Below are 27431 nucleotides of genomic sequence, written 5' to 3' on the forward strand. Positions count from 1 at the left end.
GCACACTGGGGCTTGCCTCCGCTGCTGGACTCAACCCTGGCCACAGGGCAGCCACGCCCCCCACTCACCCAAGAGGTAGTCCACCGTGCGGGGGTCGAGGGCCTGGAGTTCAGTGCGGTTCCAGACGTAGTGAGAGTGCTAGGAGGAAGGGCCTGTGTTAGCACACGTGAGGATTTGGGGGAGGGGAGGAAGGCATTCACGTGTTCCTTCAGTCATTTAACATCCCTCCCCCTAAAGACCTACTGTGCTTCCCTCAAGAAAATCCCACTTTACAGATGAGGACACTGAGGCTCACAGATGATGTAGCTTCTCAGCGGTAAAGGTGGCCAGAATCGAGAACCCACTCTTACGGCAGTTTTCTAGGAATGCCTGGCCTATGCAGGACCTGTGGTGCCCAGGCAGGGGGTGGGTCCTGTCTCTCCCTCCTGCCATCTAGACTGAGCTCCAGAGAAAGCACTTTGTCTGGGCAAGAAGGATGAAGCTCTGGTCCCATTTTCCATGTAGACTAACCGAGGCCGAGGGTGGGCTGGGGCTCTGGCCCAGACTGAGCTGACTCAGGAGGAATGGGAAGGGTTCAAAGTGGCTCAGTCACCCTCTGCCCCATGGTGGCTGCCTTCCCCGCCTTCCCCCATGGCACTTTCAGCCCAGCCCCATCCCACGTGGCCTCCCAGTGGACCAGTCCTGGAACCTCAGAAACCCAAACACAGGATGACATCAAAGTGGCTGCCAGGCTGCTCCCCACTGTCTTCAGCCCTGGCCACGGTCATTTCCAGACCTCAGCTGCCCCAGGTCCGGCAGCCACAGATTTAAAGGGCCAGAGGGCTCTCCACGGAGTCAGAGCCAGGGGCCACTCCCACAGCTCCAGCCTCCCCCTCAGGCCTGTGCTCCCACACTCCCTGGCCAGCCGTGCCCTCCTCCCTACTTCCTCTGCCTGTAAAATCCTCCACCTACTGCAAGTCCCCATCCATCCCGCCCCCCCAGCAACTGTTTCTCCATCTTCCTGTTCGGAGCCTTCACTGTACTTGCTCGGGCTTCTCCCTGCACACAGCAGCTACCCGGGTTTTCCCTGGCTCACCTTCCTCGTTACTCTGCAGCTCAGTTCCCAAAGGAGGGAATTGATTGATCACCCACTATGAACCTTCCTGCATCTGTTAGCCCATTTCAGGCCTATGAAAACCCTTTGGGGTAAGAATTATAATACCCATTTTACAGATGGAAAAACAGATTCAGAGAGTGGTCCCCCAGCCCCAGCCCTGGCGCAGGCTGCTCAGCAGCCCCTGGTCCCCGCACGGCTACCTTGTGTCTTGGTTTGAAGCTCTTCCAGATGTCGATGAGGTTCAGGCCATCCAGCCTCGTGCCTCTGGCCTTCTCATCCGTCTCATGCTCCACGTCGGTTCTATTCTTGGGGAACATGTACTTCCGGCCACCGCCCATGATCACCTAAAGGAGAGAGAAGCCCTCAGTACACCCTGGCGCCCCAGGACCTCCAGGAGCCCTAGCAGCCTCTGCCTGGAGAGCTGGATGCCCGGAGCTTCTGGGGACGGAGTTGGAGAGTCCTGGATTCAGAACTCTCTGCCATGATGCTCTGCTTTTCCAGCTTCGGGAAGAAAAACTAATTTCTTTCTTATCAGAAGACAGAATCATGGGTCTATTGGGACTGTTTTTTGGGAGCTCATGATGACCTACCTTAACTGGCTATCCCGAAGCCTGACACATAACTCCTACTTTTTTAATAAGACCATTTACTGAGCACTCACTGCATGTCAGGCACTTAGGAAACATTATCCAAGCCTGCGAGGGAATTGGTGTCTTCTCATTTCCCAAATAAAGAGATAGGTATAGAAAGGTGATTTCTTCTCCCCTGGGTCACACAGTCAGTAATTTGGACCCGGGGCTGCTCGGACTCCGGTGCAGAGTCAGCTGTGACTGCGATGCTGAGGACAGGGTGACCGAGAGCCTCCTCTCCCCGCAGTGAGAAGCCGGCTACCTGCAGGCGAGGGCCCCAGCCCAGCACTCCCGGGGCAGCCCAGCAGGGAGCCAGCCCACCGCAGCCGGGACAAACAGTGGGGCCGGGACTCACTGTCTGTGTCATCGCTGCCAGGCTAATTTTACCCACCCCGGCTGGCGTGCGCGGGCGGACAACGCAGGACTGTTTGTTTTCCTTGGGAGCCCAGGTTTGAAGTCCTGACTATTTTTAAAATGGGGGCCAAGAGCAAAACAGCCGCAGCCCACAACAGCCACCACACCGGTGTCCTCCTGTCACCGCGGGCTCCGGCCCAGGCCCTGGATCCACTGTCCCCAGGCCTGGTGTTTTGCAGGCCCCTTCTCTACCTTCAGAACCCAGGGTGGAGAGGGAGCCAGGAGCCCAGGCCGAGGGTGGAGATGGGGACGACACCCGCTCACAGGGCTCTGGAAAGTTGGGGAGTCAGACTTGAGTTCGAATCCTGCCTCTGCACTTAGTGACCCAGGGCCTGTCGCGTCACCTCCCTGAGCTTTGGTTTCCTTATCGACAAGGTGGATAACTTCTATCTGCTGGACTGGCCTGGAAAGGAACCCAGTAATCCAGCCCAGTCCCCAGCACCTACGGGGTGGCCCCCAGTGGTGGGTATTCTCACTGCCAGAAGGGATGGAAATAAAAGTGTTTCCGGGGAGGCAGGCTCCTCGCCCCTCCTCGCCTGCCGTTCCCACAGAGCCTGACCCTTGGCACTGTCAGGGTGGAAAATGAAGCCCCCAATCTTCTTGCCTGGAGCCTCATCGTTTCCAGCCCAGCAGGGACTTCACACGGGCTCATTAAACTCCCAAATAACAGACTTGCTGTTTGGCTTTGGGGTTTGGGTTTGTGTCTTTTTTTTCTTTTTTAGCAAAAGATATTTATTTTCAGGGCGGATACCAGGATTTTTGTTTCATGTACAGCCTGGGGACTGAGGGGCTTTTGGGGTAGTGGGGTGCAAGGGGGACGTGGGATCGGGACAGAAAGGAGGAAGATGAGAGAGGAAAGGGAGAAGGGGAGGGGGTTCTCATGCCCACACCCCTCCTTCACGCACCCCCGTGTGCAGAGAGTGTGCCCCCAGCAGCCCCTGAGGACCACCCCTGCCCCCAGCTGGGAATTCCTGCTTCCCTCTCTTCGGTTTTCCCTCAAGCTCCTGCCCCCATCCCAGGCTGTTCCTGCCAACTCTCTGTGAAGAGCAGCCCTATAATTACACTGTGCTTGTACAACAAATGTTCGCACATCCACGACCTCATCTCTGCCTCCAGTGGCCCCAGGAGGAGACAGATGGGGCTCTCGGTTCTTGTTGCACAGGTGGGGAAACTGAGGCTCCGAGAGGGAAAGACTTGCCTGATCACATGTCGGATGGAAAGCAAAATCAGGATGGGGTGGCTTTGCCTCAAAGTCCACTCACTAAGAGGGGCCGACGGGACTCTTTGTTCTGAAAGGGGGTGCTTGATCCCCCACATGGAAGAAAACACAGCAGCACTCAGAATTGGGGGGGGGACAGTGGGCAGGGGGGTCAGAGGACAGGTCTGGGAGCCAGTGAATTTGCCTGATTGTTGGGAGAAAGAGAGGTGAGGGGTACCTGGGACCTGGGAGCTTTCTCTGAGTCTCACCGAACCCCCTTTTCCAGACCCTGGGGGCCAAAGTCCCCTTTCCCCCTTCACCCCCCACCTCCCGCAGTGAGTCACAAGAGTCTGAAAGAGGAACAAGTTCTCATTTAAGAACAGAGCAGGGACCCGCCTGGGCAATGGCTGGATGGCGCCTGGGGGGATACAGCACTGGGACCACCCAGCATGTCCCTGCAGGTTTCTGGGCAGGGACAGGGGGCTCAGGTACAAATGCTGCCACTATGTCAGGCCCCATGCTATGCTCTCTGCTGAGCTTACTGTGCGTAGCTCTTACAACGGGCTTATGAGCTGAGTGCGTTTCACAGAGGGGCAACAGAGGCTCAGCGAGCTTAGGTAACTGACCCAAGGTCACAGAGCTGGCAAGTGGCAGGGCCAGGATTCCAACCCAGGGACGTTTCAGCTGGCAGCTCACACTAGCCACAGCAAACACAGCCTCTGGGCTGTGTGCGTCTGCCTGCTGGCGAGCGCGTGGGACCCAGGCCTGTCAGTGCAGGTGTAAGTGTGTCACCTCAGACTGCAACTGTACCCCCACACACACCTCCCATGTTAGGGGGAGTGCAGTGCCAGGTCCCAACTTACGACATAATCCCCGGGTGCCAGGTTCTTGGGGTGAGCTGGTAGTGACACCAATGAAATCCTCCAGTGCTCTCTGCCCCGACTGCATATCCGCTAATGGGCTGGGAGCCCTCCCGGGTGTGCAGGGAGCCAGGCCAAGCTGCTTTTCGGGGGCCAGCCCTGGCCCGAGGCTCTCACCCACCAGAGACCCCACTTGCCTTGCCCTCACCTCAATGTCCCTGATGTTGTGCATGAGCTGGTAAGCAATATCCTTGCAGCCCTGGCTCAGAGCCTCCGCGGGCATCTCGTTGTCCGAGTACCAGTCCCGGTCGGCACAGTGGGCGTAGGCAGCGCTGGGGGTGGCGTGGTTCACTCGCGTGGTCGTCACGATGCCCACAGATTTGCCTGCGGTACGGGAAGGAGGGGTGGGCATCCTCTGGAGATGGGGTGTCCATGCTGCCCTTCTCTCCCCCGCACCCCCAGCCTCCCTCCAGATCCACAGATGGCCGAGGCCTTTGTCTCCCTTCTGGTGGGGATGGGGGAGGGGGGGTCCCCCAATATCTTGGCAGCTCAGATGCTCTGCTTCATAACTCTCCCTGCCTCCCCATCGCCCTGGGGCTGTGAACACCTGGGCTGGAATCATCCCCCATCAAGGACCCCAAAGAACCCACTCCTCCAGGAAGCCCCCCAGGATCCTGACCCACAGGACCCGTCCCAAGGGGTTCAGGTGGGGTGTAGTTCTGGCACCTGGGTCAGTCTGCCTTGTCCCCTGATTCTAGAGGCCATGTCCCTCCAATTCCAAGGAAGGAGGAAGAAGGGGTAGACAGTCATTGAAGCCCCATGGGGCTGACACTGGGCCAGGTCCTTTAGATGCATCATCTTATTCCGTCTTCACACCCAACTAGGAGGGGGCTACATTTTCAAGCCCCCATGATAGTCAAATGAACAGACTCAGGGAAACGAGATTGCCCACCTGGGGTCTCTCTGCTCGTAAACGGCAGAGCTGGGACCCCCTAAACCACCTGCCTTCCCTATCATGCCGGGGATTCCACGAATGTTCCAGGCTCCCAGAACCTCAGAGCTGGAGAGGCCTGGGGAGCATCTTTTGCTATCTGCTCCCCAGTGCTCGGCCGGAAGGACGGAGGCCCCAGTCCCCACCGCTGCCCTCACCAGCCTCCTTGGCCCAGTGCAGGATGGAGGTGACCTCGTTGCCCTTCGTGGTGTTGCACTGAGAGCGCTCGGTCGCCGCGCTCACCCCGACAGTGCCCTCGTTGGCCTTCACCCCACACAGGTAGGCGGTGGCAGTGCCTGCGCTGTCAGGGACCTGGGCATTGGTGTTGTATGTCTGTGGGCGGGAAAAGGGGGTCAGGAGAGGCCTACCCACCCCCAGGCACGCTCACAGGGACCAGGGCACAAGGAAGGTGGAGTGGCTCCTGCAGCCTTGGCTGAGCCTTGCCCAGGCACCCCCAGGATCGCCTAGCTGCCGGCTTCCTGCCCCAGCTCCCCGTGCACTGGCAGCCACAGGCGGCAGGAGGGGACCAGCACCCAGCTCTCCAATGCACAGAGACAGGTGTCTGGCCGAGGAGTTGGGAGTCAGGCTGGGTCAGCCGAGGCCTCTGGCTGGGTCTGGGGGCTCACTGCAGGAGCCAGTGAGGGGGAGGGGGCAGGTGAGTCCTGGAGAAGGGGGAGAAGGGTTCTTGAAGGAGTGGGGGGAATGGGGGACAGGAAAAGTGAGGTGGAAACAGGATGTGGGATGGTGGGATGGCCAAGGGGAGGGTGGGAATGAATGAGGTCGGTGCTGACATCTGTGTCCCCTGCCCTGGCCCCCCACCCTCCTCTCAGACCCTGGAACTGTCTCCAAACACATTAGATCCCTGGCAGGTCCCCAGAGGGGGGCCATGGGGTTGGACCCAGAGGGTCTTGAGTGTGTTTCCTGCACACCATCACCACCAATAGCAATGACTCGAATATTTTAAATCAGTTATCTAATCAATTTTTTGCACTACCTTGGGGGAGAATGCATGGATTAAAACCACCCACAACAAAGCAGATTAATCCAAGTGTGAGAAGCCAGACACAAAAGGGGTTCTACTATACAATCCCATTTGCCGAAAGTACAGAAGCAGGCGTCGCTGGTCCACAGCGTCACGTCGGGATGGTGGCTTCTCTTGGTGGGGAGGGGCTAGTGGCTGGAGAGGGTCAAGGGCCCCTCTGGCTGCTTTCATGTACGGTTTGAGAAAATTCAGCTGCACACAGTTCTTTCAGGCATGTTATGCTTCAATACGATGATTTTTAAGATTAAGGGGCTAAAGTCTTTTAACAAAGTCTTGGGAGGTGGCTACTGCTGTTCTCATTTCACAATAGAGCCACTGGGACCCAGGAGGACAGAACGCCTTGCCGGGGGCTGCAGAGGGCTGGAGCCCGGGGGAGTGGACGCCAGCTTCCCTGCCCTCTTCTCCACGCTGCCAAGCTGAGAGGTGGGAGGTTGGGGCCTGGTGGGCTCGGGGCCGGGGCTCACCTTGGAAAGGGCCACGAAGGGGAACTTGTCCATCTCCAGCCTGGACTCCTCCCCAGAGCTGTGGTGAAGCTGCCCCTTGAGGATGCGGGCAGCCGTCACCGTGGAGACGCCCATCCCTGTGGCAGAGGGAGGGGCTCAGCCTTCTCGGGCACCCATACCTGCCTAGTGCCAAGGCGGGCTTGGGCAGTAGGCACTGACAGGTGCTCCATAAATGCGACTGGGCAGTCCCTCTCTCCCTTCCCTCCCCAGACCCTCGGGGGACCCTCTGGCAGAGCAGACCTCCTGGTCCACAGCCTGTACCCCGTCCCCTGCTCCCGTAAACATGCCCCCCTCCCTCCACCGGCCCCCAGGCTCCCCAGCTCGGCTCCCTTCACCTCAGCCTGGCTTCCCCGGGGCCCGACCTAGCCCCCCCTTGGGCCCCCAGGCCTCACCATCTCCTAGGAACATGATGACATTCTTGGCCACTTTTGTGTTGAGATCCTGAAGTTTCAGAGCATTTTTCAGGGTCTGCTGAGCTTGGTTTCGCCAGTAATTGGGGTCTTTCTCTTTCTCTGTACAGAGAGAACAGCAGAGTTATTTGGTAGAAGGTGGGGGCAGCTTCCCATCGCCAGACTTCATGGACACCCCAACCTCTCCCGGCAGAGGCTGAGCTGCCTGGACCTGGAGAAGGCAGCAGCTTCCACGCCAGACAACACACCTCGTGGTTGGCCAACGTGCCAGTCAAAGCCTCCGAACAAGCCTGTGGACCTCAGAGTCTTCTCTCCAATCAGGGCTCAGAGACACCAAGCAATTCACCCAAGGCCACAAAGCACTGTCAGACACGAGAGGAGCTGGCCTTCACTCCAAAGCCCAAGCCCTTTCCTCCCTCCCAGTAGAGAGAGGTTCTGCTAAGGCAGCAAGTGAATCCTGCTCGCACAATTAGAAGGATAATATTTAACTTATTCAAAAGAACAAACTACTTCCAACTGCAGGAGTCCCCATATGTATCCCACCATCAATTATAAACTCTGCTTGGCTTAGTCAGTACAGCAGGTTCAGCAGGAACCTCTCTTAGCCATAGTGTCAAAAGCAGTGCTGGAAAGAAAGACTTGCCTTTCATTTAAAGCATTGAATTTGAAGTAGCAGCTCACAGTTTCACTTCTGTCCACATAAATTAGCAAGGAGGCCATGCTTCATCTCTAATCTCCCATCCTTCACTCCCCACTGATAAAAAGTCCCATTTGGATGGCACTTTACAGTTTCGAGGTAAATCAGGAAGGAGAAGGAATTGCTCCCTTCTAGTCTCTCTGTGTGTGTATGTGTGTGTCCAGCAATCAGTCCTCCAGTGGAAAAAATACAGCTTTAGTTCCTGACAGACCTCAGTTAAAATCCCAACCGCACCACCTACCAGCTGTGAGACCCTGGGCAAGTCATCTCCCTGAGCCTCAGCTTCCTCCCCTGTCAAATGAGGTTGCTTGTCCCTTCCTCTCAGGGTCGGTGTGAGAACCCAATTAGATAAGGCAAGTGACATGTCTGGCTCACAGGAGGGGAGCAAAAATTGGTAGCAGACTAGAACTGTACAACATAGAGTGAACCCTAATGCAAACCATGGACTATAGTTAAGAACAATATAATAATAATAATAATAATAATAATAATAATAATAATAACATAATAACAATGTTTCATCAGTTGTAACAAAAGTACTACACTCATGCAAAATGTTAATAATGTGGGTGAATGTATGGGAACCCTGTACTTTCTGTATGATTTTTCTGAAAACCTACAACTACTCTAATAATTTAAAAAAGTGGGAAGCCCCCCAGCTCCTCAAGTTTCCATCTCCAGAGCTTGAAGCCCATCATCTTCCAAGCAGAAGCCCCAGATCCCTGCCCATGGCTGTTACAGAATCCATCCCCCTGTTTGCCCACTGGAATCCAGAAGCCTGGAGCTGGGAAGCTCCTTGGGGATCGCATCCGCCAATGGCCTCCCACTGCACAGAAGGGAAGACTAAGCCAGGAGAGGCGGGAGGATCTTGTCCAAGGCCACAGTCCTCGTCACTCGGCCCAGCTCAGGCTCACTCTTGCCTCCCAGGACAGCTGTCGGGGAGAACAGCCCTCCTTTCTCCATGTTTCTGGGCAATGTGCCAAGTGATCCGCACTCAGCAGCGTCCGGTCATTCCATCCACATCATGAAGGGACAGAGTGTCCCGAGATGAAAGCGGCACAGGAAGAACTCTGCACCCACGTCTCTGTGGCCACCACCTGGCAGGCATGGGCGAGCGGAGGGAAAAAGCTGTTCTCCACTTCAAGCCGTGGACCCACCCTCTCCTGCAGGGCCTCCTTCCCCTTTCCCTTCCCAGCCAAGTGATGAAAAGGATCCCCTTATCCCACCCCCACCCCCGGGTCCATGACCCAGTTTAACCCTCTTTCTCCTGCAAGTGTCTGCTGAGGACACCGATTTCCAACCTCGCGGACAGCGTCCCAGCTGGGACCCTGGTCAGCCTTGGCCCTTCCCTCCAGCTTGTGCCTTTAGGCAAGTTCCTTCCCCTGGTGTTTCTGTCCCAGGAAAATGGGAGAAAAGTAGCTACCCATGGGTGCTTTAAGAGTTGAAGGATTAAATGTGATAAGTCCTGGGCCAGTGGTTCTCATCCGAGATCCCACCGGCTCAGGGCCAGCTCTGATCTCCTTCCACCTTCCTCCAGACACACCGCCATGCCAAGGGCTCTGGTTAAGGAGCTTCCCCTGCCAAGTGCCATGTGGGTGGTGAGGAATTTCTACCCATCCTGATCCCCGCTGGCCCCTCCAGAAGCTTGGCAGTTTGGCCAGGGCTGGGCTTGTGCTCCTTTTTTGTGCCTCTGCACAAGCTCTGACTCTGTTCTTACTAGACTGGGAGTCTGGCAAGGGGAGGGCCCTTGTCTTTCACCACAGATGTGCCAGGGCTGGCCACCAAGAGGAGTTAGATTGATGCAAACTGACTTCATGCCCATGGACTGGTTTGCGCAGTGACAGCTCATTTGGACAACTGAGTACCAGGAGGCCATTTGCTTTTGGAGAATATTAAATGACACAGGACAATGCCCATGACCTAAAGCTAAGTGTCCATACATGCAGCATGATTACCTTCATATGACGTTCTAAAAAAGGCAAAACTTGTCTGTGGTGGCAGGACCAAACCACCATTTCCTTTCGTTTGGGGCAAGGGTATTGGCTGGAAGGGACACAGGGGAGCCTCGGGGCTCCCGCAGCTGGAAATGTTCTGCCTTGACCTGGGTGGTGTTGCATGAGTGTAAATATATGTAAAAATCCATTTTAAATTCATGTGCTTTAGGTTATAGCTAATTACAAAAAGAAAGAAAACACAATGTAATATCATTATTACCCATCAGAATGGCTAAAATGAAGCAGAAAAAAATTGAATTTTGCTGGATGTTTGAAGATTTTTCATTTTGTCTCTTTTTTACCTTTTCAATTTTCATCCATCTGCTAATCGTTCACCCAAATGGGTTGTGAGTCCTGAGAAGGCAGGGACCCCGAAGAGACAGGGATCCCCAAGGATGCACACGGAAAGGGATCATGGGATGGCAGGAGCAGTGGCCTGGGAATCTGGCATCTCGGGTCCTATCCCCAGCTCTGCCACTGTCTTGCTGTCTGACCTGGGGAGGACTGTTCCCTGTCTATACCCCAATTCATTCACCTGTTGAAATATATTCTTCCTAAGAGGAGAGACTGACTTTCATTGTGCATCCATTACAGTGCAAGACACTGTGACTATCCCATGTACTAAAGAAGAAGAGTTGTTATCTCCACTGGACAGAAGGAGAAACTGAGGCTCAGTCATATAATGGACTCTGCTAAAGAGTGCTCCCCTCTCCAGCTATAGATACAGAAATGCTGAATGAAATAAACAATCAAAAACAGTATATAGCTCCATGAACACATGACTGGATAAACAAATTACAATATCTACATACAATGGAATGTTATGCAGCTATAAAAAGGAATGAAATTTAATACATGCCACAACCTGGATGAACCCTGAAGACATCAGGTTGAGTGAAATAAGCCAGACAGAAAAGGACAAATGTGTGACTTCAGTTATAATGAAATGCTAGAATAAGTAAATTCATAGAGACAAAAGCAGCTTACACCTTACCAGGGGCTGGGGGGTGTGGAAAATAGGGAGTTATTTCTTAATGGGGATAGAGTTTCTGCTTTGGGTGATGAAAAATTGTGATGATGGTAGCACAAAATTATGAATAAAATTAACATCACTGAAATATAGATGTGAAAGTAGTTTAAAACAGGAAAATTTTAACTAGTTTTATATCATATATATGTTACTACAATATATATTTATTTTTTAAGTACATAGCTTGAAAGAAAGGAAAAAAAAAAAAAGAACGGAAGAAGGGAAAATCCCTAGGAGGCAGAATTTAAGAAGGAATTCAAAACCAGAGGAGTAAACAGGAGCTGATGATGAGGATCTCTGGTGAGTCAGACCAGATATAGGTCTAGGTTGGCACCAATTACAATGTGCATGTTGGCTTTGGAGCTTTGCAGGGGCCAGAGAAAGAAAGCCGTATGAGAGAAATGTGAACTCTACATGTTTGCCATGTTTAAGGGGGGGATCTGAATTTATAGTGTTAAGAATCTCAAACTGAGAAATTAACATAAAAACTTGTCTAGAATTAGTTGAACTCCCAGAACCCTGAAAGAATCAAACACAAAACCACTCTGGAGAAAGGCTTTCACATGAGTCTCCAAAAGAAAAAACAAAACAAAACAAAAACTGCTGAAGATGAGTTCACAAGCAAGAATGACCACTACACACGGATATGTCTAACCATGCGGGAGAGTGAGCCAACAAAACCAACAGGAAACTTGGAAGAGTCTATAGAATTTAGTTATAGTTCAGATTGTTAAAGAGATAAAGACAGAAAAGAAACCCCAATGAGAGAATAGTACAATATAAAGGGAAAATGAGGGCAAGTGACGTAATTCCAGCATTCACGACAGCAGAGCTGGAATTTTCTGCTCTAGAATACTCTTCTCAACTCTCAAATACCTTGGATGGCTGTGACCTTGAATACGGACACTATAGTCCCTTATCCTACCCCACCTGCCCCAGGTGTTCCCATCCCTCCACCTGTGCCCCCAAAGCCTACCTGGCACAAAGGAGGTGGCAAGGCAGACACCAATGGCCAGTACAAAGAACGGTGAAATCATGGTGCACCCCAAGATCTGCTTCTTCTCTGGAGCCCAGAGATGCAATCCACGAGGGTGGAAAGAGGTGGGCTGGAAGTGGTCAGATGTTAACTGATGTTCCGATCCTAGAAATTAAAAGATATGTGGGCCTCAGCTCCAGAGTTCCTTTGTTCATTCATTTATCCATCCATTCCTTGATTCATTCAACAAATATTTATGCAGTATACATTCAGGCCTGCCTGGGATTTGAGAATGAAAAGAAAGCTACTCACACAAACACTTGTGAAGTACAAATGGCTATATGATCCAATGTAGTTCCATCGCACCTCCCAAGTGAACTCGCTTTCCATCCATTTGAAGCCCAGCACCTCCCAGAGCCCCAGTCTTCTGTGTGGTGCTTCTCAAACTTTAGTGTGCATCAAAACCACCCAGAGCGCTTGTTCAAACAGATTCCTGGGACCTAGCCCCCAAAGACTGCAACTTGAAAAGCCATAGTTCTAGAACATCAGTCTTCAGCCTGTGCACACCAGGAACAAAACGTAAAGCCCACTCCTTCTTACAGGGACATCTATACTTGCTCACAGATATTCCCTTCTAGAGCTTGTCATTTATGCTGAGAGGTGTAAAAATATTTCAGGAGGGAGATACAAGATTGAATAGGAAGTATGGCCATTTCTGGGTGGTAATATTACAGACATTTTGTCTTCTGAATTTCCCAAATTTTCTTCAGCTTTGAGATGTTACCTTTAAAATTTTTTAAAAGCAGTACTGGAAGGAAATACACCAAAAGTTAACTGGTTTTCTCCAGGCAGTGGGACTGTGACTGTTTATTTCCTCTTCTTTTTATTCTCTTGAATTTTCCAAATTTTCCTAAAATGAGTATGTATTAATGGCATAGGAATGTTTGTAAATTGGATTAGGGATAGCCCCATTGGCAGCTGAGAAATGTACTAATCCTGTCGCATCTGAATGTTACTGGGAGATTATAATAAATTTCAACTGGCTATTTTACTGGCAAATAATGTTTTTACTATGACCAAAACCAAGATAAAGATGATTATTCCATTTGTTGGGCAGTGATGCAGCTCTCATTCCTTTTAACAGTGCATGCTGTAACCAGAAAGATAAGAAACCACTCAACCACTAAAAAAACGGATCCTGATTCAATCTTAGAAACATGCTCGCTCCTCTCCAGTGTCCATGGGCCAGGAAACACAGACATCCCCATCCCTAAAAACACCCAGTGCTCACCCAACATGCTGTCCAATCACATACCCCTCTGCTTCTGCAGCCCCTTCCTCATCCACTTGGCTCCCTAAAAACCCAGCTTGGGGGTGGGAGGTGGAGAGCGAAAGGAACTAGAGCTACACCTAACAGGACTTAAGTATGAGTGTTCGAATTTCCAGTGAATGCTACATTTTTTTAAATCTACTTTTTTTTAGTTTCCAAATGTTTTTATAGTAAATGCTAAAATAAAAAAAATAATAAATTCAAATTATTAGACTGAGTTAAATCCTAATAAATTGGATTACTCAAAATGCTTTTTAAACTGAAGTCACCTATTTCAGGAAGCCTCTAAGATAGTCACATTTCAGTAGACTCCTTCTGAACCTTACATACCACCTTCTCTCACTGCATAAACTTCCTGTTTTGAAAATATCTCTTTCCCTCACCTGCCACGCTGGGAGCGTCTAAGAGCAGGGACTTCATCTTGTTTGTCTCAGTCCTCCTAGTGCTTAGACAGTAAAGATTTACATCAGCTGAAAGCCAGCGCCCTAAGGAGGGAGGTGGGGAAGGGAAGAATCATCCAAAATCTCCATTTCCTTTGTGTGTACAGAAAAGTGCAAGTGTGGATGAGGATGTGGAGCTGGTGGAATGGAGAGGAGAACAGCCACTTTGGAAAACTTTTCGGCAGCATCTCTATAGCTGAACCTCACACATATGTCCCGTGACCCATACCTCTCCAACAGAAATGTGCACATATGTTCACTAAGAGATGTGTGCAAGAATGTTCCTTTCAGCCCTGTTCATAAATACATAATGCATGAATGTGTATTCACAACATGGACATCTACAGTGATGCAAACAATCTGCAACTCCACAGAACAATATGGTTGCACAAAGGTAGCCAGACCTGAGAGTACACATGGCATGATTCCAATGATATAAAGAATAAACACTAACATGGGGTGCTAGAAGCTAGGATAAAGCTACGCTGGCGGGGTATAGAGACAAGGAGATTACCACTGGTGATCTCCCCACCTGGCCACACCCACCCCTACCCCCAACCCCACCCCGGGGGAGACTTCCACTTGCCAACTGTAAAATAAAGGTTCTGAATTGTAACACATGTACAGATTCATACGATCACCACCACGATCAGGATGCAGAATGGTTCTATCATCCCGTCAAACTCACGCATTCCCCCACCCCTTAAACCTGGCAATCCCTGATCTGTCTCCATGACCATAGTTTTGATTGGAATTGCATTAAATCTGTGGATCAATTTAGGAAGGGTTTACAGCTTTGCAACGTTAAGTCTCCAATCATGAGCACCATAGGTCTCTCCATTAGTTCTTTGGGTTTCGTTAGCATTTTGTATGGGAATAGAGGTAGTACTAAAATCCTCAACAAAAGCCCTCAGAAAACCAGGAACTAAACAAGAACTCCTTTAACTTGATAAGAATTAACAAAAACCTACAGAAACCACTATACTGAACTGGAGAAACTTTCCTCATATTTCCCTTAATGCTGGCTTGCGATTGCGAGGAGTTGGGGGCCCCTCAGTGACCATAAGCCAGAGGAATGAACTAGTAAACGGTGGTGGAGGTAATACCCTGGCAGTGGGAATTGATGGGCTGGATGCCAAACCAGCAACATGTTCGGGCCTTAAAAACATAGGATAGATGATAGTATAGGTTTTTGGTTTGTCTGTGAAGACCCTGTTTGTCTTGCCCTTCATGTCATCAAACCGTGCACATGAATCAGAAGTAAATGTTAACTTGATGAAGCCCCACGGTTTGGGCCAGGGATGCTCTGAATTTTGGCCCCAGGGACCCGGCAGTGAGATGGTCCTGACCTGGAGACAGGTGCCTCCTCCCATGGCCTCCATGCCAGGATGGAGAGGGGGAGGGGAACTGGGAAACCCTTCAGAAGCTAGAGCCTCCCCTGCTGGCTCTGCTTCCCATGCCCAGAGGCTCTGAGTCTGCTCTCGGGCGGTCCTGGGAGATGGGCTCTGCGGGGCCCAGTCTGGGACTGCAGGGGCCCCGGCTGCCCACCACCCTCTGCCAAAGTGCCACCAGCCTGGAAAGGAGCCTGCAGGTGCGTGCCAACCCCATGGTGCCCCCCCACTTCCCAGCCGGCCCTTCTCTGCCAGCTCCGGGCTACGTGCCCTGATTATTTATGACAAGTGTGCAGAAACCCTGGCTGGGCTTAGCTGCAGGAGGAGCCGCTACTTGGCAAGCTGGGGGTGCTGGGCCTTCTGGCCCTGAGGACTGACTCAGCATCCCGGGCCAAGGGCACTGGAGCCCCTTGGAGCTGGGCAAAAAGCCAGCTGTGAGCTGGGTCTCAAAGATCCAGGACAAATGACAGAATAATACACAAACATCATGACCATTTAACGGGCATGTGGTACCCGGCCCCATGCTGTTCAACCTCCATGAGCTCACTTAATCCTCATCACACCCTCCCCTTTTAGTTTAGGAAACTGTGGAGCGGAGGGGTCTCAGGCAGTCCAGGACTCAAACCCAGGGCTCATTCTCTCTGGGCTTGTTTTCCCCCTGCAGGGAGGGAGATTAGTGCCTGTCCATTCTCTGTCCCCAAATAGAGTCAAACATGGGCAGTTAGGGCAGGAGACTTGGCAGGTGCGGGAACAGGGCCAGGACGAATTCTCCTACCTAAGTGGCCGGGCCAGGCGGCAGGTGAAGAAGCACAGCAGGCCCAGGGCCAGTGCGAGGAGGAGGAGGCTGAGGCCAGTCGTGAGGACCATGTCCAGGGTAGGGGACAGCAGGGCCATCTTGGGACAAAGAGGGCTCTCGGGAAGAGCTGCCGCACCTGTACCCACGCGGTTATGAAGCTCAGCACAGCTAGCCTAGGATGCCAGGTTCTTTGAGGCCTGGGGTCAGTGGGAGTGTCCTGGTTTTCTCCCCTGGGTTAATCCACAGGGATTAGCCCAGGAGATGAGGGGGGAGGGGGAGGGGCAGCCCACGAAGCTCCCCCCAGTCCAGTCCTTTCCCACCTGACTCTTGCTTGTTCATTCTTTCATTCCCAAGCATTTACTGAGCACCTACTCTGTGTCCAGCTCTGTTCTGGGTACTAAGAAATCAGTGACAAGCAAGATGGACACAGTGTCTGTCCTCTTGGAGATTACTGACCAACCAGTGCAGACAAAGCACCTACTATGTGCTGGGCACATTCTGGGATAAAAACACAGAAGGAAGGGAACCCCTGGCCAGGCCACTACAGGTTTCATTCTTCCCAAACAGCAGCTGCAGCTCACCCTAATTACAGACCCAGGAATCTGAATGTGCATGGATCTCAGCCAGAGGGGGTACCCATTTTCCTATTGAGCACCTACTGTGTGCCAGGCCTCTCTTGAGCTAGGTACTAACTAGTATCCCCGTTTTACAGATAAAATGGAGGCTCAGAGATGACACTGCCTGCAATGGTGGAGTTGGGATTTTAACACATATCTGCAGCCTCCACAGCCTGTGATCGCAGGTGGGCCTGGGACAGCAGCAGTGACGAGTGATAAGCAGTGTCCCTGAGCTGTCATTCCTGGCTCTTGAGGAGACGTGGCTGGATAGAAAGACTGAGTCACCCTGTGCTCCCTCCCAGTGGGCTTGAGGAATGGGCTGGAGATCAAAGGACTCCTGCAACACTGACTTGGACTGCAGGTGCCCAAGGAGGCAGCCCTACTGAGAACCAGCCCAAGAATGTTTCAGTGGCAGGTTCAGAGGGAGCAGACATGGAATTCCTCTCTCAGCCAAGCCCTGCATCTCTGGCAAGCCTCATTCATTTGCTGACAGAAGTTATTCATGGCTGCCATGAAGCAGCCTCTGGGTGTAGGGCTCAGACTGCGCTGCAAGTCAGAGCCAAGGAGGGACTCCTCCAGAGGACAGTGAGTGAGGTGCTGGGAGTAGAGCAAAGCTGAAAACCCCCTAGCTGTTGACAGCTCCCCATCCCAGCAGGAAACAGACATAGCAACGCCTAGAGAGGCTGGGTGGTGTTATCGTGTTAGCCCTGCCTGCCGCCAACACACGGCTTCTTTAGGGTTCTGACAAGAGGCCAACAGCACGCCGTAACCTCAACAATGCTGCACACTGCGTTCCCTGATCTAGAATGCCCTCACTGTTCCCCTGATGAATTCCTCCGTCAGCCTCCCACCTCGCCTCTGCTCTGCCAGGCTGCCCCGCACCCCGACTCGGGCCCAGGCGGCAGTTACGGCTCCTCCCCCAGCTCCCAGAACACTGTGCCCACCAGGCCTCGGTCTATTATTCTAGAAAGCCATTGGCTGTCGTCTCCTCACCATGGAGGGAGCTCCTAGAGAGCAGAGATCGTGCTGTGCTGTTGGTGGCAGCCCCGTGGCAGGCAGGTGGGCAGGGGGTGTCGGCGGGTGGGTGGAAGGATGACGGGATCGAGGGGCGGGTGGCTGTGTAGCAGCTCTAAGAGCAGGCCCGGGAGCCAGGTTGCCTGGGTTCAATCCTGTTCCTGCTGCCCACTAGCTGGGCAACTGGGGGCAAGTGACCCCACCAGTCTATGCAGGCCTGGTGCCCCGGCCCCCCTCCAACCCTCCAAGAACATCCAGGACAGGGCTCAGCCAGCAAAGTTGCTTGAGGTGGGAGGGGTGGGGAGGAGTGGGTGGGATGGAAACTAGACGGAAAGACTGGTGGGAATGAAAGGAGAGAGAGCACTCCAGAAAGGAGGACCCGAATGTGCAGAGGGAAGGAAGCGAGATCATGCAGTACTGAGGGGTCAGAGAGAAAGGCAAGAGCAGACAGTCATGGAGAGGAGGACAGAGAGACAGGCTGGGACCATCCACAGAGGGCTGTGCACCCCGAGCTGGGCCTGGTCACTTACTGCTCCCATCACGAGTCCTGTCGGGTGAGGACGTCAAGGCTCAGAAAGTCCAACACTTGCCCAAGGCCCAGAACAGAACTGTGATCAAAAGCCCCAAGGGTCTGGGTTCTGGAGCCAAAGGCTCCCCGGGGCTCCCTAGGATACTGGGGCAGTCTTGATGCCGAGGCAGCCGGTGGAGGTGCGACTAGTGGGAGGGACAGCAGCAGGGAGTGGGGAGGGAGCCAGTGGGCCCGGGGAGCAGGGCAGAGGAGGGTCAGGGATGGCTGCTTTGTGGGTACACGGGCTTCCACCATCCCACACAGAGGACCAGGCTGCCTCGTTCTAGACCAAGCCTGGAAGCTGGGCAGGCACGGCATGTACTGTGTGTCTCTGGGAAGGCAGGGCCAGGTTACCCCTCCACCCCGAGTACTTCACTCTGCTTCAGAAGCCCCCCAGCATCAGATGTTGCATCCCCATCCTTGCTCTCACAGCTGGCATCAAGAAAAGGAAAGCACAGAGAAGTACATGACCTCTGCAGGGTCACAGAGCAGTCAAAGGAGTTAGGTCTCCCCACTAACCAGCTAAGGATTTGGGGGTGGGGGTGTATTTCTGGATGCACAAGGCAGTCCGCCAGCCATAGCATGGCTGGAAACATCTTGGAATGCTAGATATTAATGATTTGTGCCAAATGAAAAGAACATCTCAAACTGAGACTATTCTAGAAAAATCTTTATTTCACAAATTTTGACATGTATTCTTAATAAAAATAACAATAGCAAACATTTCTATAGCCTTTACTATGTGTCAGGCACTCTTCTAGGTGCTTTACCTATACTAACTCATTTAATTCCCATGACAACCTATGAGGGAGGTATTATCATTTCCTTTATTTTACAGATGGATGAAACTGAAGGACAGAGAGGTTAAGTAACTTGCCCAAGGTCACGCAGCCAGTAAGTAGCCAAGCCAGAATTCAGCCCTACTTGTGGATATGTCTTTCTCCCAGGTAAACAAGCCTGGAAACAAACCACCATTTGTTCCATCTGGAATATATATATTGTACATATATATTTTATGCTTGTAATTGAATAGATTACACACAGCTACTATTTGACTCAGACTTGCTACATTCTTCCCCAAAATTATTTCATTGTATCTGCGTCACAGCCCTGAGCCGGGGTTTACCTTAATCTCCACTTTAAAGGGAGGTGAGGTGACTTGTCAGAGTAAATCAAGTGGCCAAGAGTCATATCCGGGACTGAGTCCAAGTCCTTGCTCACTGCACAACCCCTGTAACCTGTCCCGCGTGTCCTATAGCGATTTCCAATTCTGCAGTGGGAAGTACATGGGACTTGCTGTCAGAGCCCGGGTGCAGGACCTGGCTCAGCCCCTGGCCAGCAGAGTGATCCTGGACATGCCCCTCTTCTCCTACAACACCCTCATCTGTTCATCCTCAAGTAGGACATGGTGGACGCCTCTCCCCACCCCTATTTCCTACAGCCTGCCCCTAGGAAAGGATATGTCCATTCCCCAGATGGCGCCACCTGGCCCCATAAGGAGGCTGAGGCGGCTCTGTACTTGGGATATTGAATGTGAACTTGTAACCTGCTGGGCTGTGGCCAACACAAGCAGAATCCCTGGGTGGCTTGTGCAGGGGGCTCTCGACGTCCCACTTGCGTCGGAGCAGGGAATACACGGATTTTCCTAGAGATGGTGTTCTCTGCAGCTGGGCTCATGATAACAGTGTTCTTCACATTCCTGAAAGTTTCCCTTCCCGGCAAAGGCTGTCCAGCCCTCACTGTACCCTGGGAAGCAGCAGGACAGGGGTGACACCTGACTCACTGATAGGAAACCAAGTCCTGGGGAGATGAGGGATCCAGCCAAGGGCACAGGGTTCAGCAGCAGTTGTATGACCTGGGCACATCAACTCATGTTTCTGTGCCTCGGTTTCCTCACGTGTCAACTGGTATCTATGTCAACAGGCTATTGTGAGAATGAGAATTGATTGAGAAGATAAAGCAGGAGGTAAAAGCCCAGCAAAGTTTAGGTGATAGTAACAGTGGTGGCAGTATGCTTTGAATGCATTACTTCCTTTAATCCTCACAACACCACGGTGAGGTAGGTACTATCAGTGCTCTCAGTGCAGAGGCTCAGAGAAGTTAAGTAACTTGGCCAAGGTCACCCAGTTATTAGCTTGACACTGCAAGAAGGGAAGGGGAAAAATTAATGGAGTGCCTACTATGTCCTGGGAGCTTTTCACCCAGCCTTCCATAAATGCAGTGAGGTGGGAATTAAAGGCCCAGGTCAGAAGGGAAAACTGAGGCTCAGAAAGGAGATGGAAATTCAGGACCCCATGCAACCACATGGGAGAGCTGGGATTTAGGCCAGGCCTGTCTGGCTCCAAGTCCACTCCTGCTTGCCACCTCCCTTCCAGTCATATGCCAGGACAACCTCATGCCTTGGTCACCTCAGGTGCCCGCAGTCCTGAGTTAGTGTGGCTGCATGACCTCACTCCACCCATTTGCACATGTGCGTGGGAAGTGCATGTGTGCACGTGAGAGCTGGGCAATTACAGCAGCAGGATTTCCATCGTTTGTGTGCCAGGCTGTGGCACTGTGACTGGTCCCTTGGCTCCAGACTGGCTTCCCCAAGGCTTTCACATGACTGCAGCCTCCTGGGGACTTCTCATACCTGGACAGCACAATCCTCCCCAGACGGTGGGGCTTCAGGTGCACCAGCCCCCTCCCTCCCTGGTCAGCACCTCTGTGGTTTATAACTCTGCACAGAGAGGCTGAGATCCATTCGAGTAGCCCAGCATTATAAGGCAGGGTCCTTCTGTGTAAAGCGGAGATAACCAACTCCATTCTGCCTCCAATATTGGCTTCTTAGTAGGAAAGGAACTTTGCAAACTGTGAAGTACTAAACTGTAAAGTGCTATGGCTTTCCACTGTTCTCCCTCTGTAGTGGATATTTGCTATACTTTTTGGCCACAAAGAATCCTTTCTCTGTTCCTAACAATACCACAAAGTCTCCTCGGGAAGCAACCTGCCCTCTTTCAGCCACAGGGCTTGCATGGGATTGACTTTACCCCCAACACCAGGGGGGCCCTGACAGGTTTAAGCTGGAAGACTCTCCATGTGGATGACGTGGTATGAGGGTATGAGGCGGTAAATTGGGCAGTGTGGAGCCTGAAGCTGAAGCAACACTTAAGAAGGTGGAGCAGAGAGATGCAGAGGGACTGAGTTTCTCCCTTGAGTGCCTGGATGCAGCCATGCCTGAAGCTAGCACAACCCTGAACATTTCAGTTACACATACCAGTGAATTCCCTTTATTGCTTAACTTGGATTTTTTTGTTACCGAGAAATAAAGTAACAAGATGTTATAGCGTCTGACCCGAGCATTCTAGCTTAGCCAGTTTTTCTCAGTCCCTTTCATTTGTAAGCACCCATATCACATTACATTCAGTCCAGTGGTTCTCCACAAGGAAAAATCTTGAGAACAACTAAAGGTGTGTCAAAAAGTTTCTGGTACACAGTGAAATAAGAGTGCAATTTAATACAAGCGAGGTTTCCTTCCTGAAATGTGTAAACTTTTAGAATTGTAGGAGGCGCTTGGGCATGATTTGCTTGTGAGCCCTTCTCCATGCAGCGCCTCACCTTCTGACAGGTTGTCATCAGTCCAGCTTAACAACTGTCCTGTGCAAGAGGCTGTGAGTACAAGCTCTACTTTCTAGGTCCTCAGCCTAGTAAGGATTAGTCAAAATTCACATTTCAACAGAGCTACACAAAAGCCCCAGGAGGTCAGTGGGAATGGGGGAGAGTGACACTGCTGTGCCCATTTCATTGGAGGAAACAGACTCTATTTAAACTTCTAGCTGTCATTTCTTTGAGGCAGTTTGTTCTGCTTAGGGGAAATCAGAGGGATTTTAAAAAAATGAAATAAAAATAGTGAAGCCAAGTATCATGGGCTTCCTGCTTGTCCCAAGGGTCTCAGCTCTAGGAGAAGCCCCAGCACCCCAGTTTGGCCAGCTTCACTCTCCTGCAGGGCTCAGACCTCACAGGCTCTGGAGGAGAGGAAGTAGGCACCACCCTGAAATCCAGGCCCCCAGTGCTTTCGTGGACAGGAAGTAGACATCACCCTGAAATCCAGGCCCCCAGTGCTTTCGTGGGCAGTCCCTGCCACCCCAAGCAGGCTGTCCCAGGCTCCCACACTCCTCTGACATCGTCTCTAAGGTTCAGTTGACAATGACTAAACATCCTCAACCAACACTCATTCAACCACTATTTATTGAGCACCTACTATATGCAAGGGTCTGTTCCAGGTACTGGACAAAGCCCAAAGTCCTGCTGGTGGGGGAGACAGACAATGAAGTAGGAAGGAAAATTAAGATGATGCCAGGAGGTGGTAAGTGCTACAGAGGAAAAGGGGGACAAGGAGGGCAGGTGCCATTTGCTGTTTTAAATAGAGGGGTCAGAGATGGTGTCACCAAGAAATGGCTTCCCTGAAGCCTCCCAATAATCCCACAGGGTAGACCATGTGATTCCTAAACCGCGTAAGAGGAAATAGACTTCAGGATTAAATCTCGAGCACTCAGGCCTGCCATTCCATCCTACCAAGGTGCCCTCTCTGTGCCCTCTCCCCTAACTCTACCAAATGGTACTAGCAGCCCCTTCTGCAGATGAGAAAACTGAGGCAGGAACATCCAGCGAGGCTGGGGCTTAGCCCAGACGGGTTTGTCCCTGGCACCACCAGCTGGCAATGCCCCTCAGACCAGCTTCTGAAGCCTCACTTTCCAATTTCAACCCTGAGGACTGATTGAAACTCAAACCTCCTCTGCTGCTCCCTGGTCCTCTGGGAGCCCTCCCCCCTTTCACAGAACCCCTTTGGCTCTCCACCCCAGATCATGAGTCCCAAATTGTCCATCCCACCCTTCTTCCGCATCTTTGTTTAATGTTAGGCCCATAACCAAACCCACATTTGCACAAAACCTCTAAAAGTCATCTCATGTCTGGCCAAGGGAGGACAGCTGGAATACACACAGAACGGGGTGAGGAGGCAGAGAGCTCCTTGGCTTCTCACCACAGTTTCCAGCTGGATCTGTTTGGTAATTCAAAAAACACCAGTCTAATCCTTCCGAATTGTGACATGGTGGAAAGAGCTTGGCTCTGGAGAAGGTGGACCTGGGATCAAGTCCTGGCCATCTGGGCTTAAGTGTGACTTTACGTTGGTAGCTGTGGGTTCCATATCTGTAAAACAGGCTAATCATGTCTACAATACAGGATGGTTACAGAGATAAGATGCAATGGAGAATACCTGTTAAGATCAGTGTATTTGGAAAGTGCTTAGCAGAGCCTGGAAAACAAACTCAAGAATTTGTTGAACTGAATGGAAACTTCTGTGCAATGGTGAACCCATCACCACCACCAATAGCTGCATTGGCCGTGCTTCCACATATTGAGATAAGAACACTCTCACTGTCATCCCCATTTCACAGAAGGAGGAAAACAAGAGAGGTTAACTTATCCAAGGTCAGAGAGCAGGCAAGGGGCAGAGTTGAGATTTGAACCCAGAGTGTCCAACTCCAAAGTGTAAACTCTTACAGTTATGCTAGACTGAGTAAACGGAGGTTCTGAGAGTTGAAATAACTCCTCAGGGATACACGTGCTGAGGTGGGAGGGGGTCGCAGATAGTCTCATTCCAGAGCCTGAGCTCTTAACCACAGTCCAGGTATGTCAAAGCGGATTTGGACTTTCGGAATAATCTAGCCCAACACTCTCATTTTTTCCCAGGAGGAATCTGAGGTCCAGAAAGGTAGCGTGACCTGCCCAAAGCCATATAGCCAGTTAGTCCAAGACCCAGGACAAGCATCTGGTTTCCTGACGCAGGGACATGAAGCAATCACTGAGTACCGCACTGACCCGAGGGGCCGTCAGAGAAGAGGTCTTGCAAGGATGAGCTGGAGTTCTTCCAGCAAAAACCTGAAAATGACCCAATGCCAGCAAAAAGAAATGAATAAATAAAATTGTGGAGTAGTTACCCAGTGGATGATTACACAGCAGTTAAAAACAAACTACAGCTACATGCAACAGCAGAGATGAAACCTTAGCAATATAAGATTTAGTGAATAAAATAGCAAGGCTCAGAAGATTACACAAAGCATGATAACCTATCATAGAGCTAAAAACAACAATAACCAAGCAATTTGCTAATCACTATACGTGCACATACGATTTTAAACAGTAATCTAAAAGCCCAGATTCAGGACAGTGGTTATGGCACATGAAGGGAGGTGGGGAGGGACAGGGACAGAGGAGCCCAGGGGATGTAAACTACTGTCAGTATTCTACTCCTGGTATCGACCATGGGTTAATGGATATTTTTTATGTGTATTTTTAATACTAAACTAGGTGATGGAGGCTATTTATGGACCAAGGACAAAGTGTGTTGAAACAAGGATGATGATTAATCCAATCCATTTATATATAATAACTCGAAAACTTGTTCACTAAACATCCACATTGTGCCCGATACTGTAGGAAGTCCCTGACATGCATCCTATCTCACTGAGTTCTCAGCAGCCTTAGGAGCTCGAAACTGTTTGCTCTCTCCACTTTGTGCATAAACTGAGGCTCAGTCACTTGGCCAGAGTCAACCACAAGATCCCAGATCTGAATGACTCAACCAGGCTGCCGTACCTCTCCAAGCCTCATCTCCTGACAAATTAAGACAAAGTATGTCACTCTCTTGGCCAGCAGTAAGTGCTTACTAAATGCCTACCTCACTCCTTAATCCAGAGGGACGGTGTAGGTGTGCTGGAAAGAGCACCAGACTGGTGGGAGGTTGGGTCCCACCACCTTCCTTTGTGGCTTCAGGAGGCTCCCTCTCTTCTCTGGGCCTCAGAGGCCCTATCTGTAGCTTGAGAAGGCTGGAATAGCGAGTCTCAAACTGCTCAAACTGTTTTTATGGGGCCTCCCAACAAGTGGGGGGTTGCCTAACCCCTCATTTCTCCTGGCAGGCCCCCACTCCTTCTGCGAGACCCAGGGCCAGCGTCTGCAAGGCTGGGCTCCTGCCCGCCTGTCCTGGCACTCGCCCCTCGCCCACTCATCCCCCAACATTCCTTCGGTTCCTCAATCTCTCCCCTCAAGGTTTTTGCATTTGTTGTTTCTCCTGCCTGGGACACTTCCTCCAGGCCTTTGCTTGGCTCACACTCCTCCTCCTCCAGCTCAAATGCCACCCCCCTTCCCAGGCCAGTAAAGAAGCCCCCACCCCTCCCGAGCCCCTCGTTATTTCACAACCACACTTAGTTCCTTCACAGCGCCGCATCGCTGTCTGAAATGAACTTAACTACTTTATCATTTATCTTTTCCAGGAAACTGGGGTCCCAGAGGATGAGGACTTCATGCTGTGTCCCCAGCACCTAGAACAGTGCCTGCCTATAGAAAAAGCTCAGTAAATGCCTGTTGGGAAAAAAAGAATGAATGAATGCCTCCTCCTCCAGGAATGCTTTGTGCCCATGCTGCCCAGGCTTGGACGGAGGTCTCCTCTGCTCTCCTCCGTCCTCCCACCTAGGACTCTTTACGGGACTGTTTATTTGGCCATCTTCCCACACACTGGGAGCCCTCTGAGGGCAAGGACAGGGTCAGCTGCATCTGTGGATTCTAGCACTTAGCCCCAAGCCTAGCAGGCAGCTGGGCTTGAAGAAATGTTGGAATGAATATATGAGTGTCCTCCTGCACCCATTCTTTCCTCCTGCCTGGCTTTGCTTCCTTCTTTCTCCACCCTGACAGTTGCCAAGAAGCCAGCACCGAGGTGAGCTGATGAGAAAGGCCACCCCAGCAGGAATTTCCTGAAGTAGGGGCAACCCCTTTTTACCCACCTGGAACCACTCCAGGCAGCTCGGGGACCAAGCCCAAGGCAAGTGCAGCCAGTCACAGGAATTGTCAGGGGCCTGGCCTGGCAAAGCCATGGGGATGGACGTTTTCCCAGTCTCACCCTGGCTGGCTGGAGCGAGGTCAGCAGGCCTAGGCTCTGCCTGGCCAGGGGCCAGTCGGGAAACACTCTATGATTCAAGTCATGTAGCCATACAAAAGGAAAGGACCCACCTCCTCCAAGAAGGGCAAGTGGGCCAGGCAGACCAACCCAGACCTTTGGGTGTCGAAGGAGGAAATTTCAGAGCAAAGTTCTCACACGAGCCAGCGCCGAGATTCCCCACCATAGGAAGGCTCTGGAAGCCTGAGATAGGAGCCCAGGAGGGTTAGCTCCGAGGCCGGAGCCCTGGACTGAGGCCGGGGCAATCGCCCCTGTGGTTTCTGAGTTATCAGTGGCCTCAGCTGGACTCCTACGGCTCCAGCCTCCCCCGACCCAGAGCATGGAGACGCTAGGGCTGCCCTGCTGTGTCTCCCCCAATGCCCCCTTCCCTTCCCTTCCCTCAGGAACTGCACAGGCCGATGAACTCTGCACTCCTCAGCTCAGGAACCTGGGCTCAGGAGACATACTCATTAACTCCCCTTGAGCGTCAGGACCAACTCCCGCCATTTGCCCATCTCCCACCTAGCACCCCTCCTCACGTCTGGCTCCAGAAGAACAAAGTTCAAGAAAAGTTTATGCATCTGGTTTGCAGAGATTTATCCAGTATTTAAGTGATAAAGGGCCTAGACTCTGGAGCTAAGCTGCCTGGGTTCATATTCTGACTTAACACTGACGAGATGTGTGACCTTGGGTGAGTCCCTTGCCCTTCTCAGACCTTCTGTTCATCACTTGTAAAAAACAGGGATTCAAGTTCTGACCCCGAAAGGAGGCTAAGAGGGCCAAACGAGCAAGGGAATGAGGAACACTTGCTAAGCAGGCCCAACAGCGCAATAGTCAGTAAACGACAACTATTACCATGATTCTTAAATTAAGGTTGTTGTGGGTAAATCAGGAATAATAGGGAGCAAATATGTATTCTGCTCCACAGCTGTGTGACCTAGGGGTCATTTACTTAACCTCTCTCTGGGCCCCCGTGGTAAGGATCAATGAATAAAATGCCTGAAGCACCTAGAACAGAGCCTGGTTCATAATATATTTAAAATTTACACATTGATACATGTATTAATCACTCCTCAGAATACCTCTCATGGAGTAGACACATGAAGAAACTAAGGTGCACAACTCAAGTCACTATGGACGTTATTCCCAGCAAGTATTAAATGCCTACTGTGTGCCAGACATCATGGTATGTATAGATGGAGCAAACGATGGCTGTTACTATTATTAAGGAAATTAAGGCTGTTTGGACCTGGGGATACATCTGTGAACTAAACGGACAAAAAGACCTGTCAGAGTTGTGATGCTAGAGGGGCTCACTCCCTCACTCGCATGCCTGTGCCAGGGAACCCATCACCCAGGGAAACTGGCTTGTCCTGCTGCTGATCCCTCACAAGTCATTTGTGGGCAAGTGTCATCGGCGGAGATGAACACACCGACAGAGATCTGGGAAGGGTGGCTGGGGCTTA

General features: G+C 51.6%; 1 protein-coding gene and 1 long non-coding RNA gene across 4 annotated transcripts in view; one reads left to right on the plus strand and one right to left on the minus strand.

The window, feature by feature from the left end:
* Positions 1-27431, minus strand: part of ALPL (alkaline phosphatase, biomineralization associated) — a 42794-nt gene that overhangs the window by 6350 nt on the left and 9013 nt on the right. For all 3 annotated transcript variants that reach the window (XM_037828258.1, XM_037828256.1, XM_037828257.1), the window contains 7 exons: positions 11841-12005; positions 7126-7245; positions 6695-6810; positions 5347-5521; positions 4406-4581; positions 1297-1440; positions 69-138 (listed from right to left, as the gene is read on the minus strand). In XM_037828258.1, the coding sequence (XP_037684186.1) occupies positions 69-138; positions 1297-1440; positions 4406-4581; positions 5347-5521; positions 6695-6810; positions 7126-7245; positions 11841-11901 (862 nt within the window). In that variant the 5' untranslated portion in view covers positions 11902-12005. The remainder of the gene's footprint in view (positions 1-68; positions 139-1296; positions 1441-4405; positions 4582-5346; positions 5522-6694; positions 6811-7125; positions 7246-11840; positions 12006-27431) is intronic.
* On the plus strand, positions 17171-26959 carry LOC119527822. The gene is made up of 3 exons (XR_005215478.1): positions 17171-17473; positions 18835-18943; positions 25307-26959. It is a non-coding gene; the product is annotated as an uncharacterized LOC119527822 (long non-coding RNA).

This window comes from Choloepus didactylus, chromosome 2 (genome assembly GCF_015220235.1).
Source record: "Choloepus didactylus isolate mChoDid1 chromosome 2, mChoDid1.pri, whole genome shotgun sequence".
NCBI classification, from domain to species: Eukaryota; Metazoa; Chordata; class Mammalia; order Pilosa; family Megalonychidae; genus Choloepus; species Choloepus didactylus.